Consider the following 17,467-nt stretch of genomic DNA (forward strand, 5'->3'; position numbering starts at 1 on the left):
TCAGGTGACCCTCCCACCTTAGCCTCCCAAGTAGCTGGGATTACAGGCGTGAGCCACGACGTCTGGTTTTTAAAGCCATCTAGTTTGCAGTAATGTTTTGCAGCAGCTCTGGGGAATGAATACAGCTATAAGCCCCTAGAAGTCCCCTTCCCATCACTGTCCCATTCCTGCAGCTCCTCCTGGTGCCTGGGCTGGCTGCTAGATCATTCCAACAGGACTCATTCCTGCTGTCAACACACTCTGTTGGCAGTCCTGCCTCCAGGCCTTGGCTCCTGCTGGGCCCCTGCCTAGAACACCTTCCCTCATCCTGACGGATGTTCCCATCAGGGTCCCAATCTTGGCTCTGAGCTTCTCCAGGTCTGCCCCTTCCCCAGCCCAGGAGGTCTATGGTATCTCTAACCAGCTGTGCTTTCCTCCCTGGCCTGGGACATTTACCGACCCCCTCCCACCCTATCCCAGCCCCAGCTACTCCTGTGAATCTTCAAGGGCCTTCCCCACCAATGAAAACTCCATTGATCCATCCTGAATTCTCGAAATCTGCAAAATGGAAGAAAAGCTGCCTTGCTCACTTTCAAGTATTGCCTTCCATACATGGGGACTGACACAGTTTGGCTGTGTCCCCACCTAAATCTCAACTTGAACTGTAGCTCCCATATCCCCACATGTCACAGGAGGGACCCGGTGGGAGGTAACTGAGTCATGGGGGTGGGTCTTTCCCATGCTATTCTCGTGATAGTGAATAAGTCTCGTGAGATCTGACAGTTTTATAAAGGGCAGTTCCCCTGCACGCGCTCTCTTGCCTGCCACCATGTAAGACGTGCTTTTGCTCCTCCTTCACCTTCTGCCATGATTGTGAGGCCTTCCCAGTTATGTGGAACTGCGAGTCCATTAAAGTCCTCCTTTTTTTTATTTTTATTTTTTTTTTGAGATGGAGTCTTGCTCTGTCACCCAGGCTGGAGCGCAGTGGCACGATCGCGGCTCACTGCAAACCCCACTTCCCGGGTTCAAGCGATTCTCTTGCCTCAGCCTCCCGAGTAGCTGGGATTACGGGCCTGCGCCACTATACCCAGCTAATTTTTTTGGTATTTTTAGCAGAGACAGGGTTTCACTGTGTTGGCCAGGCTGTTTTCAAAAGCCTGACCTCAAGTGATCCACCCGCCTCGGCCTCCCAAAATGCTGGGATTACAGGCGTGAGCCACCACACCCAGCCAAACCTCTTTTTCTTTATAAATTACCCAGTATCCAGTATTTCTTCACAGCAGTATGAGAATGGACTAATAGAGGGACAAAACTTCAACTCTCTGGCTCTCATCAGAACAAGGAGGATTAATCTAAGAGCCCTAAGGGCACTGTATTTCCTTAACCATTATGCTAGGAGGGGCCAGGCTGGGAAGAAGGTTGGGGAGGGTTACTCACGACTGGTGGGAGTGGGGCAGGCCTCACAGGGTCTATTCCAGGCCTGGCCAATGTTGTAGGAGCAGCAACACATTTTCCGGGTCACGTTGAAGGCCAGCTCATTTTGACATGTGCCGTTATAGTGCCGGAAGCAGACACTCTTCCTCATATCTGTAGTTGGCACAAAGGAGAAGAATGTGGGTAAGGGTCACCTAAATCAGTGGAAGAGGGAGCCAAAGAGATGGGAACTCCTTAACTGATTCATTTGAAGATTACTGGCTTGTCCGGGCACAGTGGCTCATGCCTGTAATCCCAGCACTTTGGGAGGCAGAGGCGGGCGGATCACTTGAGGTCAGGAGTTTGAGAACAGCCTGGCCAACATGGTGAAACCCTGTCTCTACTAAAAATACAAAAATTAGTTGGGTGTGGTGGCACACGCCTGTAATCCCAGCTACTTGGGAGGCTGAGGCAGGAGAATTGCTTGAACCTGGGAGGTGGAGGTTGCAGTGAGCCGAGATTGTGCCACTGCACTCCAGCCTGGGTGACAGAGCGAGACTCTATCTCAAAAAAAAAAAAAAAAAAAAAAAAAAAAGATTACTGGCTGGCTTGATTGGCTTGATGTCTCTCCCCCAGCACACTTGGGGGATCCATTCACTTTTTTCAGCCTTTTTTGAGCAGTGCACAACCTGAGCAACTGTTCATGGCAGCTCTGGGCTCCTGAGTCCTGCAGCTTTGTTTACTGCCACATATCAGCACTTCATATATGCTTACCCTCCCTCTCCATAGGCTTGAAGGCTCCCAGCAGTTCCTCCCATGCCCAGGTGCTGCTTCTGTGACTGCCAGTTCCCTAGGTCATCGTGCTTCTTACCCATGCAGTTGTTGCCACCATTGACTTGGAGGTACTCTGCAGGGCAGACACAGGTGTAGTTCCCCAGGGTGTTGTAGCAGGTGCCAGGGCCACAGATGCCGGAGTGTGTGGAGCATTCGTCAATATCTGCAGGGAAAGAAGGGGTGGAGGGGAACAGTGGGCAGCATCCAGGAATTGTCTGAATAACTCCATTCCAGAGACCCAGCAAGGCCACTTCACCAGGGACCTAAGTTTGGTTTCAAAATCAGTTTAAAACGCACACACATCTTAGTGATGAAGAAAGCTATAATATGGGCTGGGCATGGTGGCTCATGCCTGTAATCTGAGCACTTTGTGATGCTGAGGTGGGAGGATCATTTGAGCCCGGAGTTCGAGACCAGTCTGGGCAACATAGCAAGACCCCATCTCTACTAAAAATTTTTAAAAATTAGCTGGGCATGGTGGTGCATGCCTGCAGTCCCAGCCACTTGGGAGGATCACTTGAGTCCAGGAGGTAAAGGTTGCAGTGAGCCGTGATCACGCCTCTGCACTCCAGCCTGGGTGCAGAATGAGATCCTGGCTCTAAAAAACAAACAAACGAACAAAAACAATATGACATTAAGTGAAAAAAAAAAAACATTTACAAGCTGGATGCAGTGGCTCATGCCTATCATCCCTGCTTTGGGAGGCCAAGGCAGGAGGATCATTTGAGGGCAAGAGTTTGAGACCAGCCTGGGCAACATAGTGAGGTCCCATCTCTACAAAAAATGAAAATTTAGCTGGGCATGGTGGCACACGCCTGTGGTCCCAGCTACTTGAGAGGCAGACGTGGGAGGATCACCTGAGTCCAGGAGGTCAAGACTACAGCAAGCTCTGATTACACCACTGCACTCCAGCCTGGACAACAGAGTGAGACACTGGCTCTAAAAAAAAAAAAAAAAAATTCCTAAAAATAAAGTCGATGATGATTCTGCTTCTATTAGGAACAAAATGACCTGAGTTCATGAGTCAGTTTTATAATCACCAAGAAAGGATCATCCATGTCTTCCTAATATGATATGATAGGAATCAAGGACCTTATGGATAAAGTATTCTTGGGGGAAAAAAATTGACTCGCAATCTGGTCATTACTCTAGTCCAGGGGTAGTAAGCTTTTTCTGTAAAGGGCCAGAACATTTTGGTTTTGCAGGCCAAACTACAGTGTGTCATGATTATTCAATCTGCCAATGTAGCAAGAAAGCAGACACAAACAATATGCAAACACACTGTGGCACTGGCTGTGCTCCAGGGAAATTTTATTTATGGACCCCTGAAATTTGAATTTTATATAACTTTCTTTTCTTTTCTTCTTTCTTCCTTCTTCTCTTTCTTTCTCTCTCTTTCTCTCTCTTTCTTTCCTTTATTTTTTTTGAGACAGAGTCTCACTCTGTTGCCCAGGCTGGAGTGCAGTGGCCTCATCTTGGCTCACCGCAACCTCCGCCTCCCAGGTTCAAGTGATTCTCCTGCCTCAGCCTCCTGAGTAGCTGGGACTATAGGCGTGTGCCACTATGCCCGGCTAATTTTTGTATTTTTAGTAGAGATGGGGTTTCACTATGTTGGCCAGGCTGGTCTCGAACTCCTGACCTCGTGATCCGCCCACCTCGGCCTCCCAAAGAGCTGGGATTACAAGCATGAGCCACTGTGCCCAGTCTTTCTTTTCTTTTTTTTTTTTTAAGACAGGGTCTCATCCTGTCACCCAGGCTGGAGTACAGTGGCACAATCACGGCTCACTGCAGCCTCGACTTCCGAGGCTCAAGTGATCCTCCTGCCTCAGCCTCCCAAGTAGCTGGGATTACAGGCGTGAGTCACCATGCCCAGCTAATTTTTTAATTTTTTGTAGAGACAAGGTCTTGCCATGTTGCCCAGGTGGGTCTTAAACTCCTGGCCTCAAGCAATCCTCCCACTTCAGCCTCCCAAAGTACTGGGATTACCAGCGTGAGCTGCCACGCACCCAGCCTTGAATTTCATATAATTTTCATGTGTCACAAAATGTTATTCTTCTTTTGGTTTTTTCAACCGTTGAAAAAAGTGTAATAAAGTATTCTTAGCTAGCAGGCAAAAATAGGTAGTGGAATATTAGCATGCTAAGAGTGATGTCACCAAAAATAGCAGAGTAGGGAACTCCAGGGCTCCATTCCTCCACAAAAGCAACTATTGAGCTGGCAAAACAGACAAAAATAAACTTTTGCAGAACTCTGGAATCCAGTCAAAAGCTTACAACATCCAGACAAAGACATGGTGAAGAAGGAAGCTGCTGTACTTCATAAGGGAGTGTCGTGGCATTTTAAAGGGTCTATCTACCATCCCCCACACCACAGATCCACAGCAGCCATGAACATCTTAAAGGCAGCAAGAGAGAACTGATAGATCATGACAAAAGAGGAGGCAGGGGGCAGAAGCCTTTCCATGAGGCCTTCCCTCCTCTACCCTTGTGAGGCTTGGCAGGGTAGGAAGGCAGGGAGAGAGCGGAAGAGCCTGACCCACCCCAAAGAGAATCCATGCTCACCCTCACAGATGCGGGTGTGCTCACTGAGGTGGTAGCCAGGTGGGCACTCACACTGGAAACTGCCAAACGTGTTGATGCAGTCACCCCCCTGACACAGCCCTGGCAGCTCTTGGCACTCGTCGATGTCTGTCAGGAAGTAAGGAAGCCAAGCTTGGGAGCTAAACCCATGCAGAGGACTTAAGGGGCAGCCACACCATGCTCTGGGTTCTCCAGGGCCCTCTCGAGGATCCCCAAGTGCTGTCCATGACTGATAGACATTTGAAGGGTCTATCTTGATGGCTGGACACAGATTCTCTTGAGTTAATGTTACCCTAAATCCAACTCCATTCCCTTCATCTGTTAGTCCATCCTCCCATCCACCACATAGTTTCCTCTAGATAGAGAAATAGATAGTTTTCTTCCTCTAGATGGAGAATAGTCTTCTCCAGCCTTGTCACTCCCTATAGAAAGGATGGATGGGAGGATGGATGAATGGATGGATGAGTGGATGGATGCACGGATATGAAACAGTGGATGGGTAAATAAGCAAGTGGGTCAATGAATAAGACGATGAGTGAGTGGATGGATAGGAAGGTGGATGGATAGGTGAGTAGATAGGCAAATGAGTGAATGGGTGGATAAGAGGATAGATGGATGGATGGATGGATGGATGGATGGATGGATGAATGGATGAATAGATGGGAGATAGAGGATGGATGGAAGGGTGGATGAATGGGGGAATAGAAAGGGAGTAGGGAACAGGTGGATGGGAAATGGGTGGATGGATGAGTGGATGGATGGATGTATCGAGGATGGATGGGTGAATGGGGGATAGATGGATGGGTGAATAGATGGATAGAAGAATGAGAGATAGGTGGGTGGGAGATGGATGGATGGGAGAGTGGGAAATAAGTTAATGGATGGATGAATGGGGGCTAGATGAAGGATGGGGGTGGATGGATGGGTGAATGGATGGATACAAGGATAGTAGAGGGATGAGTGATGAATGGATGAATGGGTGGATGGAGCATGGTTGGATGGAAGGATGGAGGGATGGATGGAAGGATGGATGAATGGAAGGATGGATGAATGGGTAGATAAAGGATAGTTGGATGGAAGCAAGGATAGATGAATGGGTAGATGGAGGATGGTTGGGTGGAAGGATGGATGGATGGAAGGATGGGTGGATGGAAGGATAAATGGACAGAAGGAGGGGGGATGGATGAAAGGATGGAGGATAGATGAAGGATGGGTGATAAATGGGTGAATGGATGGATAGAAGGATAGGAGGGGAATGAGTGGGGGATGGATGAATGGGTAGATGGAGAATGGTTGGATGGGTGGAAGGATGAATGGATGAAAGGATGAGTGGAAGGATAGATGAATGGATGGATGGTCGAGTGGAAGGAAGGATGGATGGATGGATGGAAGGATGAATGGAAGGATGGATGAATGGATGGATGGTCGGGTGGAAGGATGGATGGATGGATGGATGGATGAATGGACAGAAAAATGGGGGATAGATGAAGGATGGGGAATGAATGGTTGACTAGATGGATGGATAAAAGGATAAGAGAGGGATGAGTGGGGGATGGATGAATGGGTAGATGGAGGATGTTGAATGGAAGTATGGAAGTATGGAAGGAAGAATGGATGGAGGATGGCTGGATGGAAGGATGTATGGATGTACTGGATGGATGGAAAAAATGGAAGGATGGATGGATGGATAGATGGATGAATGGATGGATGGGTAGGTGGAAGAATGGATGAATGGATGGAAGGATGGGTGGATGGAAGGATAAACGGACAGAAGGATGGAGGATGAATGGAAGGATGGGGGACAAATGAAAAGATCAATAAACCAACGAGTGGAAGAAATGGCTGAAAGAACAGATAAAAAAAATTAAACACAAACTAAAAGCATAGTGTGGTCCTGCTGCTCAGCCTCCAGGTGGAAAGATCTGCCCCATCCCAGGACAAAACTGCTCAACTCTACACTTTGGTGAGGTGGGGATGAGAGAAAAGTCAGTCTCTAGGCAGACAGATGGATGGATGGTCTGCCAGGAACTCACCTTCCAGAATGACAGTGATGCGGTTAGGCCGGAAGCCCTCACCACCCGGGCACAGGGTTCTGTACTCAGCTGTAAAGGGAAACAGGCTCCTGTGAGGTGGGGTATTGGGGCAAAGCTTAGGGGAAACAGGGGAGCAACAGCAGGAAGCCTGAAAAGGGCTCAAGAGTGGGCTCCCATCCTTCTACTGTACTAACGACAACTCCATATCTCTTTAGCCTCTTAGGGCCAAGAGACTTTGGCCAGTCCTGGGGCTGCTTGCGTGTGTGTGTGCATGCGCGTGTGCATGCGTGTGTGTGTGTCAATGTGGGTTCCCATTCAACATGTGAGCAGAGTTATGTGGTAGTGGCTGGGGGTAGGAGGGAGAGAAGATTATTCCTTCTGATCCAAAACCATATCCTAGTGTAACTGCAAGTTTTCCCCATGCAAGGAAGACCTTGGACATTCACACACACATACACCTGAATAGGTGGACAGGTACCTCCCTGTTTCACACATGAGGCCTCTGCACATACTGTTCTCACTGCATTGCACATCATTCCCCCTACTCTGCTAGGAAAACTCCTACACATCCTTCAAAACCTCACTCAAGCCTCCTCACCTGGAAAGCCTTCCCCACAGCTTTCTCTTCCCCACAGCTTTCTCCTGAGCTATGGGTATGCCTCAAAGAAAACCCTTACAACAGTTCTACTCTCATAGTCCTGAAACTGTTGGTTTAAGGGTGAGGGAGAAGCAGTGTGCAGAGGCTGTGGCTCATCCTTCTCTGAGTCCCCAGTCCCCAGCACATGACACAGAGGAACTCTCAATGTTTGTTGACTGACTGAGTGATCAAGTGACTATAAACACAGAGAATTTACAGAAAGCAACCTTGGAGAGAGGCCCAGCCAATGAACTACCAAGAGTACACTGTGTGACCCAGGATGAGCCCCTCTCCTTCCCCAGTTCTTGGTTTTCCTGTCGCCTAAGCCCCCCACCGCCGCCATTAGCAGAGGTGACCCCCTAAGCTCCCGGGCCTCAGTGGCTTAGGTCACGGTGTTCAACTGCCCCGCAGGGACTCACTGGTGTTGGCCATAGGGCACAGCTCACAGGGATTGCCCCAAGCCCGGCCCAGGGAGCAACAGCAGGAAGCTCGGGTGACACCAACTCCGATCTCGGCACTGCAGGAAATGCCACCGTCCCCTCGGTCATGCGTCTCCAGGAAACAGTTCCCGGCCCGAGTGTCTGAACAGGCAGAAGGGGATGGTTAGTAGGTGTCAGGGGGAAAGCTGTATGTGTGCTTGTGCATGCATGTGTCTATTTCAACAGGGGACAAGGACAACCACTCTTGCAGGAGACCAGCAGATGTCCCGTTTGTCAGGAGCAGGTAGATTTGAACACGTTGACATCTGAGTTAATCCAGGGGGGCAATCCCACCCACCTCTGCTGACCCCAGAACCCTGATCTGGAGTTGAGCATGGACTCACCCACGCAGCCCACTCCGCTGGGGTTCAGCTCAAAATCCTGGGGGCAGCTGCAGAGGTAGCTGCCGGGGGTGTTAATGCACACGCCGTTGATGCAGTTTACTGGGTCTGCACACTCGTTGATGTCTGTAGGGAGGAGGCGTGGTCCTCAGCAGGGAGCCCCTCCCTCGGCCCCCCTCCCTCCTAGCTTCATCCCGGGAAGCTACAGCCCTCGCTCAAGGTCAACTCCTGGGCACCAGATTGTGGGACAATGTCATGTCCTTCCCTGGGAAGAAACCTAAGAGGACAGGAGCCTCCAGTCTGTCCTGTCCCCTCCAACCCCATTCCCTCTCCTGCTCTGTTCTGCCTGGCAGAGTTCTGTTCATTGAACTCTACCTGCCCTGGGTTCCATGCAGTCAACATATGAAAATCATATCTATTTTATTTTCGTAATTTATTGATGTTTAGAGACAGGGTCTTGCTGTGTTGACCAGGCTGGAGTGCAGTTGCACAATCACGGCTCACTGTGGCCTCAAACTCCTGGGCTCAAGCGATCCTTCTGCCTCAGCCTTTGGAGTAGCTGGGACTACAGGTGTGCACCACAATGCCCAGCTAATTTTTTATTTTTACTTTTTAGAGATGAGGTCTCACTATGTTGCTCAGGCTGGTCTCCAACTCCTGGCCTCGAGTGATCCTCCCACCTCAGCCTCCCAAAGTGCTGAGATTATGGGCATGAGCCACCACTCCCAGCCAAAACCCATATATAGAAAATACTTTCAAACCATGGGTTAGCAAATTCCAACCTGTAGGTCAAATCCGGTCCACCACCTGTTTGTGTCAATAAAGTTTTATTGGTACAGGGGCCACATTCATTCATTTACATATTGCCTGTGGCTGCTTTTGAGCTACAATGGCAGAGTTGAATCATTGTGACAGAGACTGACCGTGTGGCCTGCAAAGCCAAAAATATTGACCATCTGCCCATTTCTAAAACACACAGAGGTAGGAGACCCTTTCAGCAGCTAGCGTGGAGGGGCCACTTCAATCACTGAACTTATTTAGCAGGGGAACAGGAACGGGAAATGATGGGGACATCAGGCAAGGCGCCCCCCACCCCCCAGCAAGACCGCAGGGGAGGATGCTTGAAAAGAGATCTGAGGGCAGTGAGGGAGTGAGCCATGTCCCCTGCCCCAACTCCTGCTCTCTCCTCTCCCCTTCCAGCCCAGATGACCTCACACCTGTGCAGTTGCCACCCCCTCGGTCCAGTTCGTAGCCACCATTGCAGATGCAGCGGAACATTCCAGGCAGGTTCTCACAGCTCCCAAATGCACAGAGGTTCCCTTGCTCACACTCGTCCACATCTGCGGGGACCCTGGGTCAGCCTGCCCCACCCAGAGTCTGCAGCGGGGACCCATCCACTCTGTCCTCTGCCCTGCCGGGCCCAACCTTACCCTGGCAGGCCCGGTGGTCCTCGGTGGGGTCAAAGCCCATCTCACATTCACAGCGGTACCCGCCGGGCGCATTGAGGCACTGCCCGTTGTCACAGAGGTCCACGTTCTCGGCACATTCATCCCTGTCTGAGGGGTCCCAAGATTCGGAGGGCTGGAGGCCGGTGGACCAGGACCCACGCAGGGTGGGCAGGAGGCCCCAGTCACTGGAACACTTCGCTGTCAGCCAGAGTCCCAGGCAAGTAGCCCTGGGGACTCAGTCCCTGACTTGGGGGTGGGAGGCGAGTGACCGAGGCAGGGACAGGGAGGGGAGAGGTAGTCTAGACTCTTGGACTCCAGAGAGGGGACCCAGTCTCTCCGGATCCAGGGAGGAGGGCAGCCAGGAAGGAAGCGTCTCATGCACTTAAGCGTTCAAGGGAGCCGTGGGCAGGCCGCAGCACCGCCTGGGCTGAGGACACAGCCTCTCCAGCACCCACAGTGCGGCGATTGTGTCAGAAGGAGTCAGGAGGTCGAGTGACCATGGCGGCCACCGTGAATTCAGCTCCCGTGGCTGTCCCTCTAGGGCCCCTGCCCTCCCACCCCCCTAATCTCACCTTCGCAGGAGAAGCCATCCCCGGCAAAGCCCTGGCGGCAGGTGCAGCGGTAGGAGCCAGGGACATTGAGACAGTCACCTCTTGGGCTGCACCGGTGCTCCTGGGAGACGCATTCATCCAGGTCTGCAGGAGATGGAGCCCAGACCCCCCACCCCATGGTGTGTGCATTGGGTGGGGGCAGAAGGGAGAAAGACCCATCAACCCTCCAACCTTGACTGCCCCCCTGCAGACACTCCTGGATCCCACCCTCCCACTGCCTTGCCCCCCACCGCCTTGCCCCCCACCTACCTCTTCTGCTTTGCCCCCACTCCCTGCCCCCAGGTACTCACCGTGACATTCGAAGCCATCCCCCACCCAGCCTGGCAGGCACCTACAGCTGAAACTCCCCGGGATGTTGAGACAGGAGGCGTGACTGTCACAGTTGTGTCCTCCGACCTCACATTCATCCACATCTAAAGGGAGAGGAGGCACGACGCCGAGACCCAGTCACAGAAGGAAAGACTCGATGCAATAGCAGCTGAAAGGGCAGGGACTCTTCCTCTCTAGGGGAGAGCTGGCCCAGAAAGCCTCCTCCCACTCACCTGGGGAGCTTCCATCTTTACCCAGAGCCCAAGAGGAAAACCCCGAAACCTAACAGACATGACTCTCAGCAGCCCTCAGAAATGGTCTGAAATAGCAGCATGAAAGACTTGTGGTAGATATTAAGAGTGACTGTCCAGCCGGGTGCAGTGGCTCACGCCTGTAATCCCAGCACTTTGGGAGGCTGAGACGGGTGGATCACGAGGTCAGGAGATCGAGACCATCCTGGCTAACGCGGTGAAACCCTGTCTCTACTAAAAATACAAAAATAAATTAGCCAGGCATGGTGGCAGGTGCCTGTAGTCCCAGCTACTGAGGACGCTGAAGCAGGAGAATTGCGTGAACCCGAGAGGCGGAGCTTGCAGTGAGCAGAGATCGTGCCACTGCACTCTAGCCTGGGCGACAGAGTGAGACTCCATCTCAAAAAAATAAATAAATAAATAAATTAAAAAGTGACTGTCCGAATGAACACGCCCCTTTTCCAAGCCAGGATTTCCCTGTCCACCAGCATTTCCAATCCAGAGTCAATTATGCCTCACCCTTATGATCTCTGCCATGTTAAACCTTGGTGAGCTACTGTTACTAAACATTTCTTTCCCACACTTCTGTTTTCCCTGACATAAATTGTGTTTTAAAAGACAATTTTGGATCAACATCAACAACCTCTAAGAAGTCATGGGCTTGATGCTCTGTTATGTAACATTTGTTTCTAATACACATTAAAATAACCATGTAACTGGAGTGGATAGAATTGTATCCCCTTAAAAGGTATGTTCAAGTCCTAAACCCTGAAACTGGGGAACGTGACCTTATTTGGAAACAGGGTCTTCGTAGATGTAACTAAGTTAAGACGAGGTCATCCCGGATTAGTGTAGGCTCCCATCCAGTGATGAGTGTTCTTCTGAGAAGGCTGTGTAGCCAGATGCAATGGCTTACACCTGTAATCCCAACTACTTGGGAGGCCAAGGTGGGAGGATCGCTTGAGGCAAGGAGTTTGAGACCAGGTTGGGCAACATAGTGAGAACCTGTTTCTACAAAAACACTTTTTTCCCCCTGAGGCATGGTTTCACTCTGTCACCCAGGCTGGAGTGCAGTGGAATGGTGCAATCATAGCTCACTGCAGCCTGGATCTCCTGGTCTTAAGCAATCCTCAACCTCTTGAGTAGCTAAGACTACAGGTGAGCGCCAGCATGCCTGGCTATTTTTTAAAATTTTTATCTCAAACACCTGAGCTCAAGAATCCTTCCACCTCAACCTCCCAAAGTGCTGGCATTACAGAAATGAGTCACCATGCCTGATCAACAAACACTTTTTAAAAAATTAGCCCAGCTTGGTGGCATGCACCTGTAGTCCCAGATACTCAGGAGGCTGAGGCTGGGAGGATTGCTTGAACCCAGGAATTTAAGGCTATGAACTAGTTCATGAGCTATGATCACACCACTGCACTATAGCCTGGGCGACACAGCCAGACCTCGTCTTTACAAATTAGATACTACTGGGTGCAGTGACTCGTGCCTGTAATCCCAACAAATTGGGAGGCCGAGGCAAGAGGATTACTTGAGTCCAGGAGTTCAAGACCAACCCGGGCGACATAGTAAAACACTATCTCTACAAAAAAAAAAAAAAAAAAAAAAAATTAGCTGAGTGTGGCGGCACGTGTGGGAGGCTGAGGTGGGAAGATCACCTGAGCCTGGAGAGGTGGAGGCTGCAGTGAGCTCTGATTGCGTCACTGCACTCCAGCCTGGGAGACAGAGTGAGACACTATCTCACAATAGATAAATAAATAAATAAATAAATAAACAAATAAATAAATAAATAAATAAATAAAATGTAAAACATGAAAAATAAAAAAAAAATAGATAGAAGAAGGCCGTATGAAGATGGAGACAGAGACTGGAATGACGCATCTACAAGCTGAGGAACAGCAAGGAGGCATGAAACACTTTCTGCCTCTGAGCCCCCAAGAAGGTACTAACCCTGCAGCCTTGATTTCAGACTTCTGGCTTCCAGAACTATTATTCTAGAAGGTGAATAAATTTCTTTTTAATTAAAAAAAAAAGTTTGTTTTTTTGAGATGGAGTCTTGCTCTGTGGCCCAAGCTGCAGTGCAGTGGTGTGATCTTGGCTCACTGCAACCTCTGCCTCCTGGATTCAAGTGATTCTCCTGCCTCAGCCTCCCAAGCAGCTGGGATTACAGGTGTGCGCCACCACGCCCAGCTAATTTTGTATTTTTAGTAGTGATGGGGTTTCACCATGTTGGCCAGGCTGGTCTCAAACTCCTGACCTCAGGTAATCCACCCACCTCAGCCCCCAAAGTGCTGGGATTACAGGTGTGAGCTACCCTGCCCAGGCTAATTTTTAAAAATTTTAATATAGATGGGGTTGCTGTCTCTATTAATGTTGCCATATGGCCGTGTTGTGATGTATCCATGTCACCCAGGCTGGTCTCGAACCCATGGGCCCAAGCAGTCCTCCTGCTTTGGCCTCCCAAAGTGCTGGGATTACAAAAGTGTGAGCCACTGCACCAGGCGGAGAATCAGTTTACTTCTTTTCTTTTTTTTTTTTGAGACGGAGTCTGGCTCTGTCACCCAGGCTGGAGTGCAGTGGCTCGACCTCGGCTCACTGCAAGCTTCGCCTCCCGGGTTCACGCCATTCTCCTGCCTCAGCCTCCTGAATTTACTTATTTTCTTTTGAGACGGGGTCTCACTCTGTTGCCCAGGCTAGAATGCAGTGGTGCTATCTTGGCTCACTGCCACCTCTCCCTCCCGGGTTCAAATGATTCTCCCGCCCCAGCCTCCCGAGTAGCTAGGATTACTATGCCTGGCTAATTTTTGTATTTTTAGTAGAGATGGGTTTCCCCATGTTGACCAGACTGGTCTCGAACTCCTGACCTCAGGTGATCTGCCCGCCTCGGCCTCCCAAAGTGCTGGGATTACAGGCATGAGCCACCGCGCCCGGCCCAGAGAATCAATTTCTAAGCCACCAATTGTGTGATCATTTGTTATGGCAGCCACAGGGAACTAACACAGTCACTATTCAAATGTTTAAGTGTTCATCCCTGTATTGCATCACATTATGAGGCATTTACGTTTCAGAAATGCTGCTGCAGACACTTGGGGCTTCCCCTCCTGAGCTGTTCAGGGGACCCCCCGGGGCACTGTATAGGACTCTGTTCTTGCTTTAACACAAGAAGCCATCTGTGGAAATCTACGAGAATGAATTCTGGCTGTGCTCTGCCCTGGGGGATGGAAACAGACCCCATGATTCCCAAAATGGCCCCGGGGAGTCCCCTCTGCCTGCACCGCTGACCGCCGGCTCACCAGAGCAGCCCGTGGCCCCCTTCCTGACCATGTAGCCCAGCTGACAGTGGCAGACAAAGGAACCCTTCGTGTTCTCGCAGTCCCCATGGAGGCAGATGTGAGGGTTCAGGTCACATTCATCCACATCTGTTGGGGAAGAGAGCATGAGGTCTGAGGACTGGGTGCAGGGGTGACAGGAGAGGAAGTAGGTGAGGGTGGGAGGGAGAACACCAGCATTCTTGACTGTCCCGCCGCACAGGTCCCCTCTGCTAGGACTCTCTTTCTTTTCTCCAGGGGCGGGGAGCTCCCTCTATGTCCACTACTGGGCAATTGGGAATGTTTTGTGAGCGTTTCACAGTGCACATTCCAAGGAACACACCAGGAATGTGTTTCCAAAAGTATTTTATGGTCAAATATATTTAGAGAAGGCTGAGATCCACAAAGCTAACCAGGGTTTCCTCCTGCAGGACTTTTCAGAGCCTTTATGCCAATATGCACAGTGGGTCTGCAACAGGGGCATGGAGCAGACCGCATTCCCTAAATGCATTTGTTCACAAGGCCCATCGCTGAAGTGCTTGCTCTCTGAGACTCCTATAAACTGCAACTCTCTAAGCTCTTTAAGCTTCACTTGGTTTCTTGGCCGGGAGTTACATTGTTACTTTCCGGAACTTCCACACTCTGGCCTCAGCTTTGTCCTGATAGGGTATGCAGTACACGTCTGCTCCCCAGGCCCTAGGACAACCTGTAGCCAGGTGAGGACAGCAGTCGCCACCTTAGAGAACACAGTTCTGACTCTCTTTCCTGCCTTGTCCACTGTCCTCTGCCAGAAACCCCTTTGTCTTCAGTGATCTTAAAGCACAGCCCTTGAACAGGACACAATCCTCTGATAGATGTTGGGTATGTCGTATTAAACAAATACCATTTAAAAGAGCAAGGTTTGGGAATTCTGCTTCTGTTATATAAATGGGATCTCATGGGCTTTGGAGAGCAGACTTGGGGTGCTGGGGACCCTTATGTGGAGAAGCAAGTGCTGTTACAAAGCCTCATCTTCCTACCTGCGAATGGCAGGGGTGGGGCCTGGCATTTTTCATGCCTATGTGCCACCTTGTGGAAGACCTGGTGTGTGAATTCTGACACTGCCTCCTCCACCCGCCCCGCCCCACTGTCCCGGCTCCTCACCAACACATGTCCTCATGTCTGGCGTGGCCATGAAGCCATCATAGCACAGGCAGTGGTGACCCCCTGGCATGTTGGTGCAGTGGCCTTGGTCACAAACGCGGGGGTTCTCTTCACACTCGTCCACGTCTAGGGGAGCAGGGTTGGGGACTGTGCTTAGCTTTGCCCTGATAGACCACCCAGTACACATCTGCTCCCCAGGCCCCAGGACGACCTGTAGCCAGGTGAGGATAGCGATGGTCACTCGAGTAGTCTGGGGGCGCTCAAGCAGTTCTGAGGTTCTTTTCCACCTTATTCACCCTCCTCTGCAAAAACCCCAGGGGCTCTCCCACAGGGTGAGCAGCCTGCCTGGGGCCAGGACCACAGGCCAGGCAGGGGGTGCCTCGGGTCTGGCTGGCTTCACTATGCTGTGCTGGGCTCTGGGCCAGCGTAGGACCCAGCCAACACCTCCTCCTCACCCCCCACACCAGGCAGTGGGAAGAAGTTGTGCCCACCTACCTGCACATGCCCTTCCGTCGGGCATCAGCGAGTAGCCCTGCCCACAGCTGCACCGGTAGCTGCCCTCAGTGTTAATACAGTGTACGTCACACCCACCATTCTGGACCCGGCATTCGTTGATGTCTGCAGGATGCAGGGCAGACAGGGGCTGGGGCTGGGGGGTAGGGGGTCCAGCATGGGGAGGGGGCTGGTTTGAGGGTGGGAGCAGAGTGGAGTTGAGGTGAGGACAGGAGGGGCTGCCACTATGGCTGGGGCTGTGGTTGGTGCCCAGGGGCCAGCAGGTGGGTACAGTCTCACCCACGCAGCCCTGGCGGTCAGGTGTGCCCTGGAAGCCGGCATAGCAGGAGCACTGGAAGGCACCGACGACATTGACACACTGGCCGTGGGGACACAGGCCATTGCTCAGGGAGCACTCATCGATGTCTGTGGGGGAGTGCAGGTGAAAGACGGGCCTGTGCCCCATCTGCCGTCTGTGTGACCATGAGACACACTGGAGCACACACGCATGCTAAGGAGCTCACACTGCTGGCATTGGCACAGCCCCGCACGTGCCTATCCATACACTCGCATTCACTCACATGCAAATACACTCACTCTCCTATAAGCACAGACACCCATATACGCACCCCACGTGCCTACTCACACAGACTCACAAACACACCCTGGCACCCACTCACGTGTGAACACACTCACCCTTGACAGACACACACAGGCACACTCAGATACACACTCACACTCAAGTGCACACTCCTAAATTCACAACACACCTTATATCCGCTTGCACACAAATACACTCACCCATGTGTAAATACACATCCACACCCAGGGGCACACTCACACCCATGTGCACACACAGACACACAAACACCCAATGCACACACATAGACACACACCCATGTGCACACTCACACAGACACACACATAAACACACCCTCAAACATACCTGTCCTTGTGCAAACACACGTCCACACCCAGACACCCACACCCAGAGGTACACCCACACAGATCCACTCACATATTCTCACACCCACTCACACACAAACACACCTCTCTTTATAAACATGCATTTGCATCCAACTACACATCACATTCTCTTGCACACACACACAGACTTACGTACAAACACACCCACTCAGAAATTAGCCAGGTCATGGTGGTGCATGCCTGTAGTCCCACCTACTTGGGAGGCTGAGATGGGAGGATCACCTGAGCCCAGGAGGTGGAGGCTGCAGTGAGCTGTGATTATGCCACTGCACCCCAGCCTGGACAACAGACTGGGACCCTGTCTCAAACAAAACAAAATGAAACACACCTACGCACATGCAAACACACTTGCCCTTGGTAGATACATTCATAGCCAAATACACACTCAAACCCTCTTGTGTGTTCACACAGATGCACACACACTCACTCCTACTCACATACAAACACTCCCCCTTGTACAGACACACACAGTCACACAAATGCACAAATGCTTGCCCTTGTACACTCACACATGTGCGTGTTCATCTAGACACACAAACACACTCCCGCCATCTTGCATATAAACCCACTTACACACACAGATACACACTGACACACACTTGCACGCTCACACACAG

The 17,467-nt window shown here is 51.1% G+C and overlaps 1 protein-coding gene across 9 annotated transcripts in view; it reads right to left on the reverse strand.

The window, feature by feature from the left end:
• The window catches only part of FBN3 (fibrillin 3), an 86,863-nt gene that overhangs the window by 35,899 nt on the left and 33,497 nt on the right, over window positions 1-17,467 (reverse strand). For 8 of the 9 annotated variants that reach the window (XM_055371514.2, XM_055371513.2, XM_063700936.1 and 5 more), the window contains 14 exons: window positions 16,164-16,289; window positions 15,867-15,989; window positions 15,372-15,497; window positions 14,214-14,339; window positions 10,645-10,767; window positions 10,316-10,438; window positions 9,726-9,851; window positions 9,513-9,635; window positions 8,299-8,421; window positions 7,895-8,056; window positions 6,839-6,907; window positions 4,788-4,913; window positions 2,264-2,389; window positions 1,417-1,566 (listed from right to left, as the gene is read on the reverse strand). In XM_055371514.2, coding sequence (XP_055227489.1) covers window positions 1,417-1,566; window positions 2,264-2,389; window positions 4,788-4,913; window positions 6,839-6,907; window positions 7,895-8,056; window positions 8,299-8,421; window positions 9,513-9,635; window positions 9,726-9,851; window positions 10,316-10,438; window positions 10,645-10,767; window positions 14,214-14,339; window positions 15,372-15,497; window positions 15,867-15,989; window positions 16,164-16,289 — 1,752 coding nt within the window. The remainder of the gene's footprint in view (window positions 1-1,416; window positions 1,567-2,263; window positions 2,390-4,787; window positions 4,914-6,838; window positions 6,908-7,894; window positions 8,057-8,298; window positions 8,422-9,512; window positions 9,636-9,725; window positions 9,852-10,315; window positions 10,439-10,644; window positions 10,768-14,213; window positions 14,340-15,371; window positions 15,498-15,866; window positions 15,990-16,163; window positions 16,290-17,467) is intronic. The other variant, XM_055371509.2, reaches the window with a different exon arrangement.

Source organism: Gorilla gorilla, chromosome 20 (genome assembly GCF_029281585.2).
Source record: "Gorilla gorilla gorilla isolate KB3781 chromosome 20, NHGRI_mGorGor1-v2.1_pri, whole genome shotgun sequence".
Lineage (NCBI taxonomy): Eukaryota > Metazoa > Chordata > Mammalia > Primates > Hominidae > Gorilla > Gorilla gorilla.